Genomic DNA, 24,512 nt, shown 5'->3' with positions numbered 1-24,512 from the left:
CTCTGCTGGGTTTTCTGTAGACTCACATTGAGCTCTTTCTGCGCCTGAGACCTTTTGAGAATAAGGAGTTCAGTCCTGTTCAGCTGCTCCACCAGGAATGATAATATGGTGTTCTTCACCAGAGCAGGCCTGGGTTTGAAGGCCTTCCTACACTGAGGACAGCTCTTCTTTTTATTCTGTTCCTCTCCATCCCAGTAGTGTTTAATACAGTCCATGCAGTAGCTGTGTCCACAGGGAATAGTGACCGGATCCTTCATCACATCCAGACATATCGAACAGGAAATGGAGTCCATGTCCAGCTGAGATCTTGTCTGTGCCATTTCACCTTGTAGCAGTAACTGAGAGAGTGTTTCTGAGAGCAGATGAGTCCTTGCTCTGGTTTAAATACAAACTCTGGGGCTTTGGTCCCTTTTCATTGGCCAATCTTCAACCAATCCCCAGTGCCCTATCACTTGTTGGTCACACCTATCTTCACACCTGCAATCAGTGAGGAAGAAGGGGGAGGAGTCATCAAGCCTTCATGCATTTTAGGCCCCGCTCACACGGGAACGTTTGCGTTTATGCACAGTATGCGTATTCAAAAAAGTCTTCCGTTCACATGCATTCGTTTCATTTAACGTGTCTGTTCAAACGAGGCCGCTGGAAACGCTGTAGTACATATGCCGGGACTGTAAGTGGCGCTGTAACTTCCGCCACAAAATACACCAAAAGCAGTGAAGAAGACTCCGCAGCAGCCCCGCAGCAATGTTGCCATGGCTACCCTTCTGTTTACGCCCCGCCGTGGATTTAGCAACATGTAGTTAATGTAATTCTCCATGTCCACTTGTTGCTGATGGTTGTGGTAGAGGAGCTGTATATTTTTGCACTAATATCTGTAGCATGGTCAGTAGCAGTAGCACTAGCAGTAGCTACTGACAGGAGGAGGAGCATGTCTCCGTGGAGAGGACTCGCTCAGAGAGATATTCTCTACAAACACCGGGTGAGATCCTCCTTTGTCAATATAATGGATCAATGCATGAAATCTGACTCTGTTTATTTTGTTTAAGGAGTATATTGGGCGTTAACAATTCTGGTTATTTCATTCAAGAACCCCTTGTGCGTTTAATTAACACAGCCATGCTACAGCAGTGAGCAGGAGAGGTGGGGAAAGGTGAGGCTATCGATATTTTTTCAGGAAATATTCGTATAGAGGTGATTACACGGACTCGGTTGACCCCCCAGAGCGTTTCGTTTGCAAATCTATCCACCTTGGGACCCGTTATCGTTTGTGGGGTCAGTTTCTATCGGCCTCGTGTAAATAATAGGGCTATACGCACGCGAAACTATGCAGATACAAGCAGTTTTCTCCTGTGTAAATGGCGCCTTAGAAGGGTTTCTCTTAAAGGGGCAGTACATCTTATCTTTTCTATCATGCTTAACAAAACATTTACTATATTTCTTTGTTTAATCATGTTTAATGTTGAAATACTAGTAGTTACTTGTATCTCAGGGGGGAGATCATATAAATACATGTGATCATGGGCGTAATTTCCACTGGGGACAGGGGGGACATGTCCCCCCCACTTTTCAAAATCCCATTTGTGTCCCCCCCACTTTTCAAATGTGTTTATTTTTTATGCAAGCGGTCCTCGTCACGGAGGAGCATCTGTGTGTGTGGCACGAGCGCATTTTGTGAGAGAGAGATAGAAAGAGAGAGAGACATAGAGAGTTACGGGGGTTGTTGTTAGCATTTGGTGCTAGCTCGGAGCTAACGGAGATTAGTAGCTGTTTCAACAATAAGGAGAGGGAGAGCTCTTTCCTGTCGGACTTTGAGAGACTGAGAGAGAGAGAGAGAAATAGAGAGAGAGAGACAGAGGGACAGAGAGAGAGACTGAGAGAGTTACGTGGGTTGTTGTTAGCATCTGGTGCTAGCTCGGAGCTAACGGAGATTAGTAGCTGTTTCAACAATAAGGAGAGGGAGAGCTCTCTCCTGTCGGACTTTGAGAGACTGAGAGAGAGAAATAGAGAGAGAGACAGAGGGACAGAGAGAGAGACTGAGAGAGTTACGTGGGTTGTTGTTAGCATCTGGTGCTACCTCGGAGCTAACGGAGATTATAAACTGTTTCAACAGTTCAACAGTAAGGAGAGGGAGAGCTCTCTCCTGGGGGACTGAGAGAGATCACGTCCGCTCAGTGAGCTAAAGGACTCTCTGAGGGATTAGATTGTAAACTGTAGTCTAAATTATCTCAGTGGGTCTCAAACGGTTTGGTCATCTATGTAAACAAATATTTCCATCTATGTAATATTAGTTGTATATAAAATAAGTTAAGAAATCCTTCCAATGTGTACTATAGGTCAGTACAAAAATAAAAAACACAGTTTGAAAGAGGAGTGATTAGTCAAATATGCATAAATAAAAAGAAAGAATGCAGACTAGGTAAGATAAAGATATAGAGAGGAGTTTATCAAATATGTGTTATTGCTTGTGAGCATATTATAATGGTTTTTTGATTATTGAAATATATACAGTTCTGTTTCATTTGAGTGTTGAGAGCTGTATCCAGACATCTCTTAATGTTGCCCTCAAAGTGCACCAGATTGATGCATTCAACTTCAATTTAAAGACAAAAATCTTCCCGGGGGTGCATGCCCCCGGACCCCCCAACAGGAGGTAAGGTCATCTCAAATAAAACAGGTTCACATGGATAGGATACTAGATAAGTGTGCACACTCATTATATACACTACACATTTTTCTTGGATTTGTTAACACTATAGTCCCTAATATATTTGTAGAAAGGCAGGAAATGGAATTAAATTGAGAAAATGTTTCATTGCGGAGGACCCCCTGTTTTGTGTCCCCCCCACTTCTCAAACCAAAGTTACACCCTTGCATGTGATACACTGTAACTTTTATTCATGTATTTTTTCTGTAATGTTTATTTTATTATCTTTGCTTTTTAATGACTGTTTTTAAATGCCATTTTCTGATGTCTTTCATTTTTGTAAAGCACTTTGAATTGCCTTGTGTTGAATATAAATATATGTGCCTTGCCTTGTGGTATTGTAATAAAAGAATGCATGTGAAACTGGTAATATAAATCAGCTGGGTTTTTTACTTTATTCAAAACATATTGGCTGAGTTTTGAACATTTCTGAATTAATGGAATGAAGGCCGACACATTTCTATATCTATCTAGATATATATTGTAAATATGTTATCTGCAAGCCACACTGTGTCTGTTTCAATAGGGGCTATTCAAATGAAAAACATCAATACTCCAAAATGGATAGTCTATTTTGAGCTCACAACTCATTCTTTGTCCCCTACCATACATGTTTTTGGGTGGTAATAAGCTAAGCATATAAGTTATATAGACAAAATGTCTGAAGGAGATACAGAAGGAATTAAAAAAGTTAAGGTCACCTCCTTCGCGTAGAAAGGAGCCAGTTGAGGAGGTTCGGGCACCTAGTAAGGATGCCACCTGGGCGCCTCCCTAGGGAGGTGTTCCAGGCACGTCCAGCTGGGAGGAGACCGAGGGGTGGGATTATATATCTTCGCTGGCCTGGGAGCGCCTTGGGATCCCCCAGTCAGAGCTGGTTGATGTGGCCAGGGAAAGGAGAGTTTGGGGCTCTCTGCTGGAACTGATACCTCCGCGACCCGACCACGGAAAAGCGGGAGAAGATGGATGGATGGATGGAAAGTCACCTTACTCTTTACTTGCAGAAAACACAAGCAGTTGCCAGTGCACTTTTATCCATATATCATGATAAATGTGCAGCATATAGCACCAACAGATGGATGAAATACACATTTGTATGCATTTATTCAAACATGTAAAGATCAAACTTGGTTCATAGCTAAATTATATTGGAAAATATGTGAGAGTTTGGGATTTGCAACAGGTTCAAATGCCCCTTTCACACCAACGCAACTCCGGTTCAAGCTCCGTGCTAGAGCTTTTCTGGTTCAGAACCGGTTCTTCGGTTTAGCGCCGGCTCTTTTCACACCGCTCAGAGCCCGACTGGTGCTGCCGCTGCTGCGTCATGACGTCACAGTTTACGTCGCTGAGTTTCTCCCCAACGCCGGAGCTCACCTCACAACAACAACGGGCCGGGGACTGCGTTGCTTTTAATCATACGAAGCCAGATTAAATTAAATAACGACTTCTCCAACCTTATACTTTTCTCCAGAGTGCCGTGGTTCATTGTTTATTAATGTGTTTCAGCGGCATTTACCGACCGCTGCAGTGCTGGCTGCTCGTCAACGGGAGTGTATTCTCCCGTTAGCTCCGGGTTAGCTCACACGGCTCTAAAGTATTCACTGTCTGACTGTCACACAAGCAGCTGTTACATATCCCCAGTTCCCCTTAAGTGAATGTGTGTCAGTCTGAATTGACGCTGTTTGGCATCACAACGCTGTTATGAAAGTTTCTCTGGTATAACATGGGTGATGTTAGCATAGCAACCGAAGCTAAACTGACTACTTGCTAAGCAGTTTTCTACAGGCTACTTTTTACCGACGTATTTTTCATTATGATTCTACTTGTGATAGTCGGACATGACAACCTGTGCAGCCCATGTATTGATTCCATCCGATAGCTGCTATAATAACAAACAAAACGTCTGCCTGCTCTCCACAATGATCAATAACAGCGAACGGATGGTCAAAGTAAGGTACAAATAAACAGAATCACACGAAGCCTGGTTAGTGTTGCCTGACTTTATAAAGTGTGTTTTTTTTAACAAGTGTGTGGTTGCGTTCTAGTCACTTTGCTCAGCACTACTGCTGGTTACAACTTTTATTTGCCGTACTCGCCTTAAGTGTTAGCTCAGGTTAATCTCGCCCCCCTCCGACGTAAGCGTGACGTATGCGGTTCTTGCTTCTAGACGGACAACTTTTTGGTGCTCGAAACGAACCGGATTCCGGAGCTATGACGCTGCTCCGCTGCGGTGTGAACAGGAAAACCCGGTGCTTTTCAAGCACCAGCACCGAACCGGCCCTGAAACACCGTTGGTGTGAAAGGGGTAAAAGAGACAAAGAACAGGTTTTTTTCAGGCAGTGTGAGACACTGAACGACCTTAAGAAACTCTGAGAGGGTCTCAAACTCTCCACTAACGACGTGCACCTGGCCAACGACCTGTATTATTTTAATGAGGGTTTGAGAGCCAATGGGACACAGAGGGACGTTAGCAGGCTGTTCAAGAGAAGCTACACACAACATCTATTGCTCGTCTGTCCGTCCTCTGTGGCTCTCCTTGATGTTAATACCCCATTAACTGTGGGGTTTCTTTGGGAATCTTTCTCTCCATTAAGTCCTTGCGCTGGACACACTTTTTAAATGTATAATTTAAATGTTCAAAAAAAAATAGCGTACACAAAGAAATTCAATAAACAAGAACATTGATTTAGCGTCGAGATGTGCAGTTTGGACATGTTAATAAACTTTTAATAGAAAATGTAAAAAAAAACATTGATAAATAAAGAAATAACAAAATTAATTAAATATATAATGTGTTCTGTTTTATTCTCAACTTATAATTTTGTATTTATACATTTATTTGTATATTTATATATATATATATTTATTCTTGTGTTTATTTATTAATGTATTTTTTTCTCCACATTTATTGATTTATTCCTGTATTTATTTCCATATTGATTTATTTCAGTTTTTTTCACAGTTATTTATTGTTTTATATATTTGTTCCTCTATTTATGTATTTATTTATTTGTTACTCATGTCATGTTCTGTCCTCCATACCTGTGTGTTCTCTGGAGATTTATCAGGGATTCTTTTCACAGAATGGCCTCACACTCCTCACTCCAAGTTCTCCATCAATATATCTGTACCAGTCGCACATCATTTGAGCTTTAAGTGATGACATAATGCTCTTTAACTCCACAGGTTTTGATCAGTCTGTAAACATGTCCCAGTGATCTGAGGTGTTTTAAGAATCCCTCTTGTGTTCGCATCAGTTTTCACATTTCACTTAACAAGCTGCAGGAAGACAAAACTTGATGGAGCAGCTTCAAATAATAGTAATGAGAGATTTCAACATATAAAATAAATCCCACAGCGTCCCCAAGGAGTCTCACTGTTGGAAAGATGTGATTTGGGAATGGGATAATTGAGGTTATCGATAACAATTCCTCTAAGTCCAATTAAAACAATGTTGAAACTAAAATTAACGAAATATAAAGAAACATACAGTATATTCATTTTGTGATTTAATTTTCATTCATTGATCTTGTTGTTATTGTCTTAATGACTCAGAATAAGACTGCACATGTTGTTATGTTATAGAACAAGCAGAAAAATGAACCTGTGATGATAAAAAAAGGAAGTCCTTCACAGTTTTAGGAAGCAGTGGGAATAACTTGGTGGATTGTCTGGTACGTCCTTGGTCAGAACTAATCTCTACTCTAAACGCTGCAGCAACATGACATTTGGAAGTTTGAGCTGCATGGAAAGCCTCTATTTTACAACACCTAATACAAATGTTGTCTTATGTTCAGACACAAACTTTTCCAAATCCTTTCTGACTTTTTGTTTGTCCGTCTCTGTAACTCCTGTTGAAAAAGATGCTGGTTGTAAAAATCATCACAATTTGAAAAAGCTGCTTATATCTCTGTGTTGCAAACCCATTGTTTTAAGAGTAAAAGTATTACGGTCATATTGGTTTCACATTTTGACTGCAGTTTTGTGATACCCTAAAATGAAGACATGAAGAAAATACTTTCTGTTGTTTTATTCATCATGTAAACCACTTCTGCCTGAAAGGGTCTCAGATTGATCACCAATAGCAAACCTAAAGCACCAATCCAATAACGACTCGTGCCGGTCCAACGACCTGAAAAGTTGAGAAACTCCAACAGCATTTCCAAACAAACGACTGTTGAGTGACCTGGATAGAAACCAAAAAAGGTACCTCTGTTTTTATTCATACTTTCAAAAGTGTAAATAGCTAGCTTGCATCCCAGCACAGAAACATAAGGTTGGAAGGGTAGAAGAGTTTGGGAAGTGAGGACAAGTTTGAAGAGTCAAAGAACTGGTTTAGCGAGGCAGTGAGAGACGCTGAACGACTCTAAAGAAACTCCAGCAAAGTTCTCAGTAAACGACTCCTCTTCTGTCTGAAAGGGTCTCAGATTGATCACCAATAGCAAACCTAAAGCACTCCGGTCCAATAACGACTTGAGCTGGTCCAACGACCTGAAAGAAATCTACATCCATTTTGAAAGACAATGGGACAGTTCTGGTACCATTAAGACTTTTCTTTATCATGGAGAGAGTCGTTAACAGGCTGTTCAACAGAAGCTACTGTACTAAACCTGCCCAGCCACAAGCAGAAGACCCTCATGAGAAAGGCATTTCATTGGTTGATTGATGAAAATTGATGAGCCTTTTGTGTATTTAAGTTTTACTGATATTTGTAAGGAAGTTGTATTAAAGTATCCGTATTCTTTAAGCACATCTTGGGAATCTCAATCATTTCAGACTTTGTTAACACACTCTGAAAAATGGTGTATAAGAATCTGCTGCAAAGTATTTCGATTTTTCAACTTGAAGATCACAATGTTAGGAATAAATAAAATTACAGAAAATGGTAAATGTAGCTAGGGAAACCAACCAAGACCAACCGAAGTGATAAATAATTAGTAAAGACATAAGATATCACTTCTACCTTATAGGAATCACAGCTTTTACCCGTACAAAAGACACTGTTTACGAGTAAGAGCTGTACAGCAAATACTTTCTAAAAATATAATTATACATCTGATTGTAAAACTGGCTCGATTCCCCCATGTTAATTCATTTTTCAGTTTCACTTTGTCCCTGCTGTTTTTCACCATAAACTGCCCTGTGTGTAGAAGATGAAGTGTACTACATGTAAAGAGATTTAAATAGTTTTACTCTGAGGAAACATTACTGCTATTTTCTTACAACTGGATGTAGACTTGTTATACTGCTTACTAAAAAAACACTTGTAGGTACACCATGAACTCCATTTAATGTCTATGCACACATTAGTGGAGGTCCGTTCTCTTTGTGTTGAATACTGCTTGATGCACATGCAGCAGATTCCACAGTACTTATTTATTGATATTGACAATTCTGTTTGAATTTCTGTCCCTTTTTCTTGTTATTTCTGATAAAGCGACACTGTTATTAAGTATAATTGGTCATATATTTGCATACGTACCTAGGCTGAGAATCTGTGCTATGTATTATGGATAATATTGGATAATGGAAATGGCTTTGCCAAATTCCCTTCTTCCATTTCTTAGTCTTTCTCATACATTTTCCTCATCAACTATAAAGATATTGTTGTTACATATTTGTATACGTACCTAGGCTGAGAATGACTATCTGTGCTATGTATTATGGATTGCACATCAGGACTGTTTGGCATAATATTGGATAATGGAAATGGCTTGGCCAAATTCCCTTCTTCCATTTCATAGTCTTCCTCATCAACTATAAAGATATTGTTGGTAAGAAGCAACAAAGTTATATATATATATATTTATATTTAATCCCTTTTTAAAATAGAAACCGTGTTGATATTAATGCTAAGGAGAGTTGCATTTCAAGAGAAAATGCTTCAGAGCCTCTTCTAGGAATGAATTGCCTATCTTTGCATTGTAACTTAGCCTAACAGTTAGATAAAACTCAGTGAATTGTCTCCCCATGTAGATAGACAATCTAGTATTTGTTCTAAGCATGAGTTGTATGAAAGCTTGATAACTCCTCCCTCTTCGTCCCCTCTGGCGGCCCTGTTCCCTCCCCCTTAATGATATGCAAGATGGGCGTAAACCATCCCTATTGGTGAATATTAGCCAATGAAAAGGGACAACCAGACCAGCGTGTGTACTTAAGGCACAGCACAGGCATTTCTCAGAATCTCTCACACAGTTACTGCAAGGAGGTGAAATGGCAGAGAAAGAAATTGAGCTGGACTCCATCTCCTGTAAGATATGTTGGGACGTACTGAAGGATCCGGTGACTACTCCCTGTGGACACAGCTACTGCATGGACTGCCTTCAGTGCTTCTGGGATAAAGAGAAACCACCAGTCAGCTGTCCTGAGTGTAAGCAGACCTTCAGACGCAGACCTGACCTGTTGAAAAACACCATGTTAGCATGTCTGGTGGAGGAACTGAAGACGGGACTCCTGCCTATGGAATCAACTGAGATGTACGGTGAGATTAGACGTACTTCACTTGATATCCAGCAAATAATCCAGGAGGGAGAGGAAGATGTGAAGCTACTTCGACAGGAGGTGGAGGCCATCAACTGCTCTGCTGATAAAGCAGTGGAGGACAGTGAGAAGATGTTCACTGAGCTGACCCGTCTCCTCGAGAAGAGAAGATCTGATGTGAAGCAGCAGATCAAAACCGAGCAGGAAACTGGAGTGAGGCGAGTCAAAGATCATCAGGAGAAGCTGGAGCAGAGGATCACCGACCTGAGGGGAAAAGTTGCAGACCTGGAGAAGGTCTTTCTCCAAGCTCATCGACTAAAGAACACTGACCTGGAGGACCTGTTTGACTCTATAGAACTAACCAGCAGCGACATCTCTCCCACGCCAAAGTTTGAGGAGGTGAAAGCAGCCGTCTCAGAACTCAGAGATAGAATTACGGATGCTCTGAGAGAGACAGAAATCTCAAAGATGGAGACTCAGGATGTTTCACTGACCAATCTAGAGCCAGAGACCAGAGTTGAATGCCTTAAATATGCTCGTAGAGTCACCATGGACCCTAACACAATAAATAACAGATTGAGATTATCCATGGGGAACAGATTAGTGACATTAGGGGATAAGGAACTGTCGTATCGAAGCAACGTAGAAAGATTCACCAAAGGTTGGCAGGCCCTGAGCCGCCAGAGTCTGACTGGACGTTGTTACTTCGAGGTGGAGATTTGGGGAGCAGCTACTATTGCACTTTCGTACAAGAGCATCAGCAGAGACTTACTTTTTGAGGACGACAGCCTGTCCTGGAAAGTGTTTTGCTGTAATCATGGTCCTACATTTGAGTTTTTAGACTCCAGGAAAGTGGACATGGGGGACATTACATTTGGATTCAATGACCTCTGCAGCTATTCATTAAATGATCACACTATGCTTGGTGTATTTGAGTCTGAAATCTCAGGTCCTCAGTCCTCCAGAGTAGGAGTGTACCTGGATCACGATGCAGGTATCCTGTGCTTCTACAGACTCTCTGAAACCATGACCCTCCTCCACCGAGTGGAGACCAGATTCACTGAGCCTCTCCACGCCGGAGTTGCATTGTATGGTCCTGGTGGTCCTCATGGTGACAGAGTTGAGTTCAGCAAACTCTCAGAACGAAAGTAATTGAAGGTTTCAAATCTGTAATCACTCTTTTGTCTTCATGGTTGTCGCTGACAGCTGATAGTTGTATCAGATAATAACGGTCAATCACACCAAACGATTGTGTTGAAGAAGTGACTTTGTACATATCATTGAACAGCAAGACTTTACTGATGTATGTTGGAACAAATTAAACTGTGAAAGATGAATAAAAACACAAACAGAATAAACAATGTCTACTTGTCCTTATGTTCTTTCACTGTTGCTTTTTTACCAACACTATATTTATAGTTAATGAATAAAATGTATGAAAAAGACTGCAAGAAAAGGAAAATCTGGCCAATGCATTTCCATTATGCCAAAGCCCCCTGATGGTCAAACACACAATACATACATAGTACACATAATCATTTTCAGCCTGTTTATAAAAAATGATATTCAGGTGTACTCAATAACAGCTTTCTTCAGTGTCGCTTTATCAGAAATATAAAATAAAAGGGACAAAACTCAAACAATTAACCCTCCTGTTGTGTTCGGGTCAAATTTGACCGATTTACTACTTCAATCATAACTCATAACCTCAATAACATCAATCATAACTTTTTTTGTTTTACATTCGATTGCATTAAGGCTTTATGATATCCTTCACAGTAGACATTTGAACATATCAAATTGCTGATCACCACTTTCATTGAATTTTGGATGATTTAGTCAACTTTGTAACACCCATGGTGTTCCCGGTCAAAAATGACCGCCATAAAGAAAAGGAATTAGTAACCATCCACATCAGATAAAACAAACATGCACACACACACACACACACACACACACACACACACACACACACACACACACACACACACACACACACACACACACATACATACACTAGATGTGTTTCCCCCCTTATGTGCCCATCCCCCCACATGGATCACACCTGGCACATGCAATACATGTTCAGTGTCTATTCTTTGTATTTACTGCAGTTTTTCATGTATACCAGTAGTCTGATACAATATGTACAGTTTGAAAGGGTGTTAAATGAAATTTGGTGATGATTAATGGTTTTTATGTTAATGTAATAGCAGTTAAAATAGGACCGGTGAAATTTTACCTCGAACACAGAAGTAAGGGGGGGAAAGCGAACACAACAGGAGGGTTAAACAGAAATGCCAATATCAATAAATAAGTACCGTGGTATCTGCTGCATGTGCATCAAGCATTATTAACTCTGTGATCAGACACTAAATTAATGTGTGCATAGATAGTTTAATGGAGTTCATGGTATACCTACAAGTGTTTTTTTAGTAAGCAGTATAACAAGTCTACATCCAGTTGTAAGAAAATAGCAGTAATGTTTCCTCAGAGTAAAACTTTGAAAATCTCTTTACATGTAGTACACTTCATCTTCTACACACAGTGGTATAGGGCAGTTTATGATGGAAAACAGCAGGAAACTGAAAAATGAATTAACATGGGAGAATCGAGCCAGTTTTACAATCAGATGTATAATTATATTTTTCAGAAAGTATTTGCTGTACAGCTCTTACTCGTAAACAGTGTCTTTCTTAAGGCTAAAAGCTGTGATTCCTATAGGAGTGATATCTAATGTCTTTACTAATTATTTATCACTTGGTTGGTCTTGGTTGGTTTCCCTAGCTACATTTACCATTTTCTGTAATTGTATTTATTCCTAACATTGTGATCTTCAAGTCGAAAAATGTAATACTTTCCGTCTGATTCTTATACATCATTTTTCAGAGTGTGTTAACAAAGTTTGCAATGATTGAGATTCCCAAGATGTGCTTAAAGAATATGGATACTTTAATACAACTTCCTTACAAATATCAGTGAAACTTAAATACAAATAACTTTACAAACGCCACATGAGTCATCAATTCATATCAATCAACCAATGAAATGCCTTTCTCATGAGGGTCTTCTGCTTGTTGCTGGGCAGGTTTTGTACAGTAGCTTCTGTTGAACAGCCTGTTAACGACTCTCTCCATAATAATGAAAAGTCTTAATTGGTACCAGAACTGTCCCATTGTCTTTCAAAATGGACCTAGCTTTCTTTCAGGTCGTTGGACCGGCTCAAGTTGTTATTGGACCGGAGTGCTTTGGGTTTGCTATTGGTGATCAATCTGAGACCCTTTCAGGCAGAAGTGGTTTACATGATGAATACAAAAACAGAAAGTATTTTCTTCATGTCTTCATTTCAGGGTATCACAAAACTGCAGTCAAAATGTGAAACCAATATGAACGTAATACTTTTACTCTTAAAACAACGGGTTTGCAACACAGAGATATAAGCAGCTTTTTCAAATTGTGATGATTTTTACAACCAGCATCTTTTTCAACAGGAGTTACAGAAACGGACAAACAAAAAGTCAGAAAGGATTTGGAAAAGTTTGTGTCTGAACATAAGACAACATTTGTATTTGTAGTTGTAAAAGAGAGGCTTTCCATGCAGCTCAAACTTTCAAATGTCATGTTGCTGCAGCGTTTAGAGTAGAGATTAGTTCTGACCAAGGACGTACCAGACAATCCACCAAGTTATTCCCACTGCTTCCTAAAACTGTGAAGGACTTCCTTTTTTATCATCACAGGTTCATTCATCCGCTTATTCTATAACATAACAACATGTGCAGTCTTATTCTGAGTCATTAAGACAATAACAACAAAATCAATTAATGAAAATTCAATCACAAAATGAATATACTGTATGTTTCTTTACATTTCGTTAATTTTAGTTTCAACATTGTTTTAATTGGACTTAGAGGAATTGTTATCGATAACCTCAATTATCCCATTCCCAAATCACATCTTTCCAACAGTGAGACTCCTTGGGGACGCTGTGGGATTTATTTTATATGTTGAAATCTCTCATTACTATTATTTGAAGCTGTTCCATCAAGTTTTGTCTTCCTGCAGCTTGTTAAGTGAAATGTGAAAACTGATGCGAACACAAGAGGGATTCTTAAAACACCTCAGATCACTGGGACATGTTTACAGACTGATCAAAACCTGTGGAGTTAAAGAGCATTATGTCATCACTTAAAGCTCAAATGATGTTACGACTGGTACAGATATATTGATGGAGAACTTGGAGTGAGGAGTGTGAGGCCATTCTGTGAAAAGAATCCCTGATCAATCTTCAGAGAACACACAGGTATGGAGGACAGAACATGACATCGGCAAAAACACGTCGGTTTGCTATCCTGGCTCCAAAATGGTGGAATGAGCAGTTGAGAATAAAACAGAACACATTCAATCTTTAATGTATTTCTATATTTATTTTGTTATTTCTTTATTTATCAATGTTTTTCTTTACATTTTCTATTAAAAGTTTATTAACATGTCCAAACTGCACATCTCGACACTAAATCAATGTTCTTGTTTATTGACTTTCTTTGTGCACGCTACTTTTCAGAACTTTTATATTATACATTTAAAAAGTGTGCCCAGTGCAAATGACGCCTCTTTCTGCAGCAAATTAGCAAAGGACTTAATGGAGAGAAAGACTCCCAAAGTAACCCCACAGTTAATGGGGTATTAACATCAAGGAGAGCCACAGAGGACGGACAGACGAGCAATATATGTTGTGTGTAAATTAAAAAGAGAATGCATTTACAACATAGGTAGTCCAAGATCAGAAAGATAGAAAGATCATGCGTCTATATATAAGAAGATGAGTGATCCAGGTGGATGTCAACAATCCTCCAGTTGCCCCATTCTGTCTTCAATGTGGACAAATATTCAACTTCACAGCGTTATAGGACAACTAAGGAGAAGACAAAGTATTACCATAAGACGTTATTTGAGTCTTTTGTTTGCAGATGATCATGTGGTGTACATTAGCGTCTCTTGAACAGCCTGCTAACATCCCTCTGTGTCCCATTGTCTTTCAAACCCTCATTAAAATAATACAGGTCGTTGGCCAGGTGCACGTCGTTAGTGGAGAGTTTGAGACCCTTTCAGAGTCGTTCACTTACTGGAGTTTCTTAAGGTACAGTCGTTCAGCGTCTCACACTGCCTGGCAAAACCTGTTCTCTGACTCTTTAAACCTGTTCCCAAACTCTTACATATTTTCCAACATAATTCAGCTATGAACCAAGTTTGATGTTTACATGTTTGAATAAATGCATACAAATGTATATTTCATCCATCTTTTGGTGCACATTTATCATGATATATGGGTATAGGTGCACTCTGCTTGTGTTTTCTGCAAGTAAAGAGAGCTCTGCAGCTGAACAACTGTAAGGTGACTTTAACTTTTTTAATTCCTACTGTATCTCCTTCAGACATTTTGTCCTTATAACTTATAATAACTACCCAACAAAACATGCATGGTAGGGGACAAAGAATGGGATGTGAGCTTAAAAATTGAACATCAATTTTTCACAATTCTGCAAAACCATGGAGTATTGATGTTTGCAATTTTCCAGATATTTGGAGCATAATAACTGAACGCTGCTTTACCATGTTTAGTTTTGACTCTGGGGACAGAAAGCTGACCAGTCGCTGAAGACCTGAGAGATCTGGATGGTTCATAATTTAGCAGTAGATCAGAAATTTATTTTGGGGATAAACCATTCAATGCTTTATAAACTAGCAGCAGTATTTTTGAATGTATTAATATTGGCATTTCTGTTCCCTTTTTCTTGTTATTTCTGATGAAGCTACACTGTTATTAAGTATAATTGGTAACATATTTGTATACGTACCTAGGCTGAGAATGACTATCTGTGCTATGTATTATGGATTGCACATCAGGACTGTTTGGCATAATATTGGATAATGGAAATGGCTTGGCCAAATTCCCTTCTTCCATTTCTTAGTCTTCCTCATCAACTATAAAGATATTGTTGGTAAAAAGCAACAAAGTTATATATATATTTATATTTAATCCCTTTTTAAAATAGAAACCGTGTTGATATTAATGCTAAGGAGAGTTGCATTTCAAGAGAAAATGCTTCAGAGCCTCTTCTAGGAATGAATTGCCTATCTTTGCATTGTAACTTAGCCTAACAGTTAGATACAACTCAGTGAATTGTCTCCCCATGTAGATAGACAATCTAGTATTTGTTCTAAGCATGAGTTGTATGAAAGCTTGATAACTCCTCCCTCTTCGTCCCCTCTGGCGGCCCTTTTCCCTCCCCCTTAATGATATGCAAGATGGGCGTAACCATGCCTATTGGTGAAGATTAACCAATGAAAAGGAACAATCAGACCAGCGTTTGTACTTAAGGCACAGCACAGGCATTTCTCACAATCTCTCACACAGTTACTGCAAGGAGGTGAAATGTGGGAAGAAGAAATCGAGCTGGACTCCATCTCCTGTAAGATATGTTGGGACGTACTGAAGGATCCAGTGACTATTCCCTGTGGACACAGCTACTGCATGGACTGCCTTCAGTGCTTCTGGGATAAAGAGAAACCACCAGTCAGCTGTCCTGAGTGTAAGCAGACCTTCAGACCGAGACCTGACCTTTTGAAAAACACCATGTTAGCATGTCTGGTGGAGGAACTGAAGACGGGACTCCTGCCTATGGAATCAACTGAGATGCACGGTGAGATTAGACGTACTTCACTTGATATCCAGGAAATAATCCAGGGGGGAGAAGAAGATGTGAAGCTACTTCGACAGGAGGTGGAGGCCATCAACTGCTCTGCTGATAAAGCAGTGGAGGACAGTGAGAAGATGTTCACTGAGCTGACCCGTCTCCTCGAGAAGAGAAAATCTGATGTGAAGCAGCAGATCAAAACCGAGCAGGAAACTGGAGTGAGGCGAGTAAAAGATCATCAGGAGAAGCTGGAGCAGAGGATCACCGATCTGAGGGGAAAAGTTGCAGACCTGGAGAAGGTCTATCTCCAAGCTCATCAACTGAAGAGCAATGACCTGGAGGACCTGTTGGACTCTATAGAACTAACCAGCAGCGACATCTCTCCCACGCCAAAATTTGAGGAGGTGAAAGCAGCCGTCTCAGAACTCAGAGATAGAATTACGGATGCTCTGAGAGAGACAGAAATCTCAAAGATGGAGACTCAGGATGTTTCATTGACCAATCCAGAGCCAGAGACCAGAGTTGAATGCCTTAAATATGCTCGTAGAGTCACCATGGACCCTAACACAGTAAATAACAGATTGAGATTATCCATGGGGAACAGATTAGTGACATTAGGGGATAAGGAACTGTCGTATCGAAGCAACGTAGAAAGATTCACCAAAGGTTGGCAGGTCCAGAGCCGCGAGAGTCTGACTGGACGTTGTTACTTCGAGGTGGAGATTTGGGGAGCAGCTACTATTGCACTTTCGTACAAGAGCATCAGCAGAGACAGTCTTTTTATGGACGACAGCCTGTCCTGGAAAGTGTTTTGCTTTAATCATGGTCCTACATTTGAGTTTTTAGACTCCAGGAAAGTGGACATGGGGGACATTACATTTGGATTCAATGAGCTCTACAGCTATTTATTACATCGGGGTGACGATTACACTATGCTTGGTGCATTTGAGTCTGAAATCTCAGGTCCTCAGTCCTCCAGAGTAGGAGTGTACCTGGATCACGATGCAGGTATCCTGTGCTTCTACAGACTCTCTGAAACCATGACCCTCCTCCACCGAGTGGAGACCAGATTCACTGAGCCTCTCCACGCCGGAGTTGCATTGTATGGTCCTGGTGGTCCTCATGGTGACAGAGTTGAGTTCAGCAAACTCTCAGAATGAAAGTAATTGAAGGTTTCAAATCTGTAATCACTCTTTTGTCTTCATGGTTGTCGCTGACAGCTGATAGTTGTATCAGATAATAACGGTGAATCACACCAAACGATTGTGTTGAAGAAGTGACTTTGTACATATCATTGAACAGCAAGACTTTACTGATGTATGTTTGAACAAATGAAAACTGTGGAAGATGAATAAAAACACAAACAGAATAAACAATGTCTACTTGTTCTTATGTTCTTTCACTGTTGCTTTTTCCCAACAATATATTTATATTTAATGAATAAAATGTATGAAAAAGACTGTGAGAAAAGGAAAATATGGACAATGCATTTCCATTATTCCCCCTGATGGTAAAACCCACAATACATACAAAGTACAGATAATCATTTTCAGCCTGTTTATAAAAAATGATATTCAGGTGTACTCAATAACAGCTTTCTTCAGTGTCGCTTTATCAGAAATATAAAATAAAAGGGACAAAACGCAAACAATTAACCCTCCTGTTGTGTTCGGGTCAAATCTGACCGATTTACTACTTTCATCAATCATAACTTTTTTGTTTTACATTCGATTGCATTAAAGGTAGGGTACGTAAGTTTGAGAAACCGGCTCGAGATCGCTAGAATTTGAAAATACACAACCGGAGAAAATCTGCCACTTCCTTACAGAGCCCCTCCTCCAACACACACGAACGCGCACACAACCAATGAGGGCACGAGATAAGTTTGTGCACAGATGGAAGGCTGACAGGCAGGTAGGCCATCCAGTTATTTTAGCCGGGCCGGCTAAAATGATTGGCCGTACTTTTTACAGTATTACAGCTTCCACAGATGACATTTTTTTATGGATTTTTTGTCAAAGCACTTAATATATTCATTGCTATCGGGATGTTAAGAGCATTCCATGGAATATAACAAAAAGTGTATCTCGAGCCGGTTTCTCAAACTTACCTACCCCACCTTTAAGACTTTATGTTATCCTTTACAGTAGACATTTGAACATATGAAATTGCTGATCACCACTTTCATTGCATTTTCCAAACTCTTCTTTCAACCTTATTTTTCTGAGCTGTAAAACATGGTTGATATATCAACATTTGAACCTATACATACAAATAGATGTACATTTTGGGGTTTCCATCAAAACTTCTGTTGGGTGCTACGTGCAGCATATTTCTTGTTATATGTAGATAATTGTGCATTGGTGAATGCTGAGTTTAAAGGACAGTAAAAGTGACAAAAGCTTTGGAAATGGTTCTGGACTCCTGAGTTTTCTCACTCCTTTTGCAATCTTATAAAAACATATGGCACAATGATGGACAAACGTAACGTGGGAGAAAATATGTTTCTCGAAGATATGTAGAAAATAAACGTATTTGAGAGACGTTCATAACAAACGTAACGTGTGGGAGAAAATATGTTTCTAGAAGATATGTAGAAAATAAACGTATTTGAGATACGTTCATAACAAACGTAACGTGGGAGAAAATACGTTTCTAGCTAAACGTAATTGAGAATGCAGTTTAGTTCTGTGGGAACGTAATTTGTAGGAGACAGGGTTGCAAAATATGACCGTAATACTTTTACTCTTAAAACAACGGGTTTGCAACACAGAGAGATATAAGCAGCTTTTTCAAATTGTGATGATTTTTACAACCCGCATCTTTTTCAATAGGAGTTACAGAGACGGACAAACAAAAAGTCAGAAAGGATTTGGAAAAGTTTGTGTCTGAACATAAGACAACATTTGTATTAGGTGTTGTAAAATAGAGGCTTTCCATGCAGATTCAATTTCCAAATGTCATTCAACATTGTTTTAATTGGACTTAGACATTGGACACCGTAATGCTGTGTCCCACCGTCCCAAAGATACAAATATATAAATGTATCTTTATATAAATACATACACAAAATACAAATTAAAAAAAGGCACAACAATGAATATATAAAAGTAGCAGTCTGGTGGACAAAAATTGATGCATATATGGCAGTGAATGAATATGTATGACAACAGTACACATCTATACAAGTAGAGAAATAACTGTCAATAGCAGCTGGTAGAAAAAAAGTGTCTTTTAGGAATGCAACATTTGAGATTGTTTCCAATCATGGTAGAACAGCAACTCTCCTCTGGATCCTCTGTTAACAGGGGTTTCTAAAAACTGAAATAAAGATTGGAGACATTAAAATACAAATAATTAATAACAGAATTGGAAATAAAAGAAAAACTACAATACAACTCAACATCCTAGACAAAGTATGGGCCATTAAAGCATAGAATAGATACTTCTTCAAAATAAACGTAGCGAAATATCAACAATTATACATACACTAAAACATACAATACAAGATTATGCTAATTATTGTGTTCATCAAAAAAAGCAGAGGGAATATGGTTGATGCCATTAAATCAAGACAAATACAATATGTTTATAAAGGTAAAACATGAATTTGATCAATCAAAAATTGCAATGATGTGCTCTGTGAAAAGAAATGTTTTCTGACAATTGTATTGTGTTGGATTCTCATGTTTATAGTAGTTTATAAGAACTGTGTCCAATAGTTAACTGCTGCAGGTCTTGACAGTCCAATCTTAGAACCAGGCCTCTCCTGAATACATATATAGCTCAGATAGGACAAATCAATGTCTAACATAGTCATTTAATTTAAACAGGATTCGAGTCGATATAAATAAGCCTTTTTTCATTAATGTTAAAGTGTGACAATACATTAATTGCAATTCAGACAACCAATAACGATGCTCTGAGAAATCCCTTTCCTGACTATGGAAATACATTTGGACTTAATTATTGATTGATGGTATTTATTTGAGAGCTTTCCAAAGTCACAAAGCACCTTACATTAGCTAATATTAGTGATGTGTCGGTCGCGAACGAGCCGATTCTTTTGAACGGCTCTTTGGTACGAACGAGGGGAACCGAGTCCTACTTGGTGAGAGCCGTTCTTGTTATCGTTCAATCGTTGGTCCGCACTCACTGCCTGCCAAAATCCACTCGCCTTTTAAAAAGCTTGATTTTGTTCCCCAAACGTATTCTGTGAAGATCCGCCCCTACTCTGTTTGGTAGGTTTCAGCACGAGGAGTGAGATGGGGTGGGTGTTAACGGAATACGCGAGAGAGAGAAGTCATAACAAGTGGTACAGGACAGGTAGACGACGTGTTTTTCGGATGGAAAATGAGCCAAACGCGAAAACGCAGCAGCATTTGGATTCACTTCAACCAAAACCCAGGCAGTGATAAAGCGCACCATTTGTAAAGGCAAAATATCCTTTAAAGCAGGATCAACAAATAATCTCCATCGCCACTTAAAAACACAGTATCTAATATTAAGAGTTGCATGAATTTCATTCAAGGCAAGGCAACTTTATTTACTTAACACATACAGAGGGTAAATTCAAAGTACATTCACTGACATGATGACATGGATATGGCGCCACCTTGTGTCATGTTTACAATGCCGATTATTGACATTAGGTCTGGCAATACAGTCAATCATTATCCTGGTGATTATTTTGCAAATAAACCTAGTAACCTTAAAAAAACGGCTCTTTTAAAGGAACGGAGCCATAAGATCCGGCTCCTTTCAAAGAGCCATAATTCCCATCACTAGCTAATATTAGACATGTTATACGTTGATTACTTTGGACATTACCCAGTCCGACTTGTGTCAAAACCCTGTGGTATTTAGAACATAGAATTGATTTGTATATCTTGGATGTCGGATAAAAAACATTGTCCAATAGGTAACATTTTTAATATCAAGTATACTAGCAAGAACTCTGCTTTAGAGATGGAATTTAGGTTTTATATAAATGTTCATAGATGTGTTTTTGCCGATATCGAAAGGAAACAGACTTTCAGTAATTTGGGTGGCTCTTAAAAGAGCCGTTGTTTTTCCAGGTATATCAGGGTGTAGATGTTTAACCTCCGAAGCCGTACAGAGTGCGGCCCTGCCTCTTCAGGGCATACACCACATCCATGGCGGTCACGGTCTTCCTCTTGGCGTGCTCGGTGTAGGTGACGGCATCACGGATCACATTCTCCAGGAAGACCTTCAGCACCCCACGGGTCTCCTCGTAGATCAGACCGGAGATACGCTTCACTCCGCCACGGCGAGCCAGACGGCGGATAGCGGGCTTGGTGATGCCCTGAATGTTATCACGGAGCACTTTGCGGTGACGCTTGGCGCCTCCTTTGCCGAGTCCCTTTCCTCCTTTTCCTCTTCCACTCATTTTCAGGTATCGTTATGTCGGCTCGTACAGAACGAATGGATAGAAGCAGAATGACCGGCAGTATTTAAATATTCACTGCGGACCTAAGAGAAGTCGGAGAGCGGGAAAGCTGCTAGGCGGGGCCAACGCTGCAGCCTCCATCTAGCCTTATCTTTCAACACATTTAAGTCTTCCTTTAAATATTGTTTATATAATTCAGTCAGGCTTTATACTAAGCGTTTGATGATTAAACGTTTGATAATATGTAATAAACCCTCACATGCTTAATAACATTTATAATTTAAATAAGACCCTTTGTGAGATTAACATTACATTTAAAGTTGATCAAAGTATTCAAAAATACTCTTTATAGGAGACATTCATTCTAAACTGTTTCTGATGAGTCAAGACACACATTTGTATATAACATGTCAACAATTTGACATAAAAGTAAGAATTAGTCCAATAGAAACACCTGAATCTATACACTGTATTTAGGTTTGGTTGTGTGGCCATCATCAAAATGATTAAATACAAAAATCCAGAAATGTACCAAATAGTTAATGGTAAATATAAAATATAAAGTAACAAACAAATAACCATGGACTTCTTCAACTTATAACATATTTCAGCTCTCACAAAATGTTATAAGTTTGGTCAATTAAAGCTTTTCATTTACACATTTAAAAGATACTTTTGTAGAGAAAATTATTTATTAGAAAATGGTATTGCCTTATGGAAACATTTTTGACAGAATGTATTTTTAACTACTCTTTGGCTCTGATAATTATACTCAGCGTAATTTATTATTTAAAAGAAGGGACTATGGAGGCATGGGAGCCATAGACCTAGATATTAAACTTCAAATTACTTTTGTTAAAATGTTTACAGCGGCAATATCAAGGAAAGCACCCTGGATTGGGGATATATCAAGGTGGAAAAAAAGGAGAAGTAGAGCAAGACATGGCCCATATTACAAATTAGTATATGCTGATTTCATAAATGAATACACACCTTTAAATGGAATGGACTTCCAAGTATATATATATTTGTTTTTAAATAAATGAATACAAATATGGCGGATAAATTATATAAAAAATCACTTATTGAAAGCACCCAAGTTGTTTCTTCTGCATCCCTTGTATGCAGATATAGAAGACCAGATGCACCGTGGTAATACATCAAACAATAATTAACAGTTGTACCATAACAAAACATATCGGAACCGAGCTAAGGAGAAGAAAAAGCCTCGACAAGTCACAGACTACCATGGAGCATACTGAGTCTGTGATTGAACAAAGGCTGATCGGACTATTCCCTTTCTGCTGTCTGAAATACTGTTCTTTTGTGTTTAAGTATGTATTTATTAGTGATGTGTCGGTCGCGAACGAGCCGGCTCTTTTAAGTGAACGACGGGAGCCGGCTCGCGCCCGCGAACGAGCCGTTTTTTAGTTTTTGTTATTTTTTGTTAAGTAATACAAGACAGAATGATATGATGATCTCCGCGCTACAGCTGCTCCGTGCATGCATGCAGTGACATGTAATATCCAAGGATTAGAGACTGTGGGATGCTGCTGTTTTGAGCATTGCAATACATTTATTTGTATTATGTTTTTTTATGAATAGAGACGTTTGGATGCTGCTGTACTGAGCATTGCAATATATTTATTTTCACTATGTTATTTATTTATGATTATCTTTGGGCTCAGCAAAGATTTGATGTCAGCTGTTGCTGTCTTTTTTCTATAGTTAATACTGAAATAGAGCCCTGCTGTTTTGTCAGGGCCTTTTCTTTAAATATAAATTTAAAATGTCGATACAGTAGCCCCTTTTTTTAAATGTCTATGCTTAAGTTTTTATAGGTGTTGCTATCTGCTTTGTGTAGCGTGGTTCTACAAGCAAGTCTGTGCATTCATTGGGTGGTATCAGAGAGATACAAGGGTCTGTAAATGCAATGAAAACAATTGGCCACATGCAGCAAATAATTGATATTAAAAATGTCATTTTTACTTTTGAATGCTTCAGTACAAAGGATGTATTGAATAATTTAAGTGATATGTGTACACATATAAATCATTAGTCAAAACAGAGCTACATTTGATTGAATTATAAAAGGTATAATATGTGGTAAACTGAAGAGCCGTTTGGGAGCCGAAAGAGCCGGCTGTTCTTGGTGAGCCGAGCCAAATGATCCGGCTCACCAAGAAGAGCTGGAATTCCCATCACTAGTATTTATGTGTCGTGTGTACATTTTTTTATGTAGTGGTTTGTGTATGTCTATTATGTATTGACAAAACAATTTAAAAGTTTTCAAAATAAAAAAAGTAAAATCTTCTAATTGAAGTGGTGTATAAAAGGTTGCCTAGAGTTGTGTGGCATGACACCCAAAAAAGAAAAATTGATAATCTTTCCAGGGTCAATGAAAGCTTACGGCTTTCCTGATGCTGATATTAAATATAAAAATGACCACGTGTTGTATCCTGTTGTAGCCAGAGGGTGCTGTTGGACAGATATATTGCATTGAGATGAAAAATAAAGAGGAAGTAAAGCACGGCATATGTCTCTACGACTATTTAAGTATCAAATATATATTTAATGTCAAGTGATTTACATATGATGTATGCGAATCATGGATCGTGCATAACACTTATTCAAAACAGAGGAACACGTCTATAGATGTAGTGGGTGGCTCTTAAAAGAGCCTTTGTGTTGTTGGTATATCAGCAGCAGAGTTTACTTGGAGCTGGTGTACTTGGTCACGGCCTTGGTGCCCTCAGACACGGCGTGTTTAGCCAGCTCTCCGGGCAGCAGCAGGCGGACAGCGGTCTGGATCTCCCTGGAGGTGATGGTGCGGCGCTTGTTGTAGTGAGCCAGGCGAGAGGCCTCACCTGCGATGCGCTCGAAGATGTCGCTCACGAAGCAGTTCATGATACCCATGGCCTTGGAGGAGATGCCGGTGTCGGGGTGGACCTGCTTCATCACCTTGTAGACGTAGATGGCGTAGCTCTCCTTCCTGGACTTTCTCCTCTTCTTTCCAGTCTTGCTGACGGTCTTAGCGACGGCTTTCTTTGAGCCTTTCTTGGCCGCTTTGACGGGGGGTGCGTCTGCAGGCATGATTAGAGAGTGAGGTTGGTCAGACTCGGTGCCGCACAAGACACAGCGCGGTCTATTTATATCCCCTCGATGCAAATACTGCTGTGCTGTTGCTCGCACGGGATTGGTTATCGTCTGCGCATGACTGAGCCTA

The 24,512-nt window shown here is 39.4% G+C and overlaps 3 protein-coding genes across 4 annotated transcripts; 2 read left to right on the top strand and 1 right to left on the bottom strand.

Moving 5' to 3' along the window:
• Positions 1-8,914: 8,914 nt before the first annotated feature.
• Positions 8,915-10,333, top strand: LOC117500123 (tripartite motif-containing protein 16-like protein). Its single transcript, XM_034152820.1, has 2 exons — positions 8,915-9,262; positions 9,347-10,333. The coding sequence occupies exons 1-2, from the start codon at positions 8,915-8,917 to the stop codon at positions 10,331-10,333; spliced, it is 1,335 nt and encodes a 444-aa protein (XP_034008711.1).
• A 5,680-nt stretch (positions 10,334-16,013) lies between these two features.
• Positions 16,014-17,036, top strand: LOC117500122 (tripartite motif-containing protein 16-like). Its single transcript, XM_034152819.1, has one exon. It carries the CDS (start codon positions 16,014-16,016, stop codon positions 17,034-17,036), a length of 1,023 nt encoding a protein of 340 aa, XP_034008710.1.
• Positions 17,037-18,855: 1,819 nt separating this feature from the next.
• Positions 18,856-24,393, bottom strand: LOC117500389 (histone H4-like). Of its 2 annotated transcripts, none has more exons than XM_034153312.1 (2): positions 20,980-21,303; positions 18,856-19,197 (listed from the first exon to the last, which is right to left on the bottom strand). In XM_034153312.1, exons 1-2 carry the CDS (start codon positions 21,284-21,286, stop codon positions 19,178-19,180), a joined length of 327 nt encoding a protein of 108 aa, XP_034009203.1. In that variant the 5' UTR covers positions 21,287-21,303; the 3' UTR covers positions 18,856-19,177. The 2 variants fall into 2 exon arrangements, with proteins under 2 accessions (XP_034009203.1, XP_034009202.1); XM_034153311.1 differs by lacking the exon at positions 20,980-21,303 and adding an exon at positions 24,003-24,393 and having other exon boundaries at positions 18,862-19,197.
• Between the last annotated feature and the right edge of the window lie 119 nt (positions 24,394-24,512).

The sequence above is a fragment of the Trematomus bernacchii genome, unplaced genomic scaffold, assembly GCF_902827165.1.
Source record: "Trematomus bernacchii unplaced genomic scaffold, fTreBer1.1, whole genome shotgun sequence".
Taxonomy (NCBI): domain Eukaryota; kingdom Metazoa; phylum Chordata; class Actinopteri; order Perciformes; family Nototheniidae; genus Trematomus; species Trematomus bernacchii.
Note: the sequence above shows the minus strand (reverse complement) of the source record. Positions and strands in the feature narration are given on the sequence as shown.

Excerpts from the sequence above, each read along its gene's own strand:
- LOC117500123 (XM_034152820.1), top strand. The coding sequence starts at position 8,915 with ATGGCAGAGAAAGAAATTGAGCTGGACTCCATCTCCTGTAAGATATGT. Across the intron at positions 9,263-9,346 it reads TGAAGCTACTTCGACAGGAG|AGAAGATCTGATGTGAAGCA; the intron begins GTGGAGGCCATC and ends CTCCTCGAGAAG.
- LOC117500122 (XM_034152819.1), top strand. The coding sequence starts at position 16,014 with ATGTTCACTGAGCTGACCCGTCTCCTCGAGAAGAGAAAATCTGATGTG.
- LOC117500389 (XM_034153311.1), bottom strand. The coding sequence starts at position 24,379 with ATGCCTGCAGACGCACCCCCCGTCAAAGCGGCCAAGAAAGGCTCAAAG.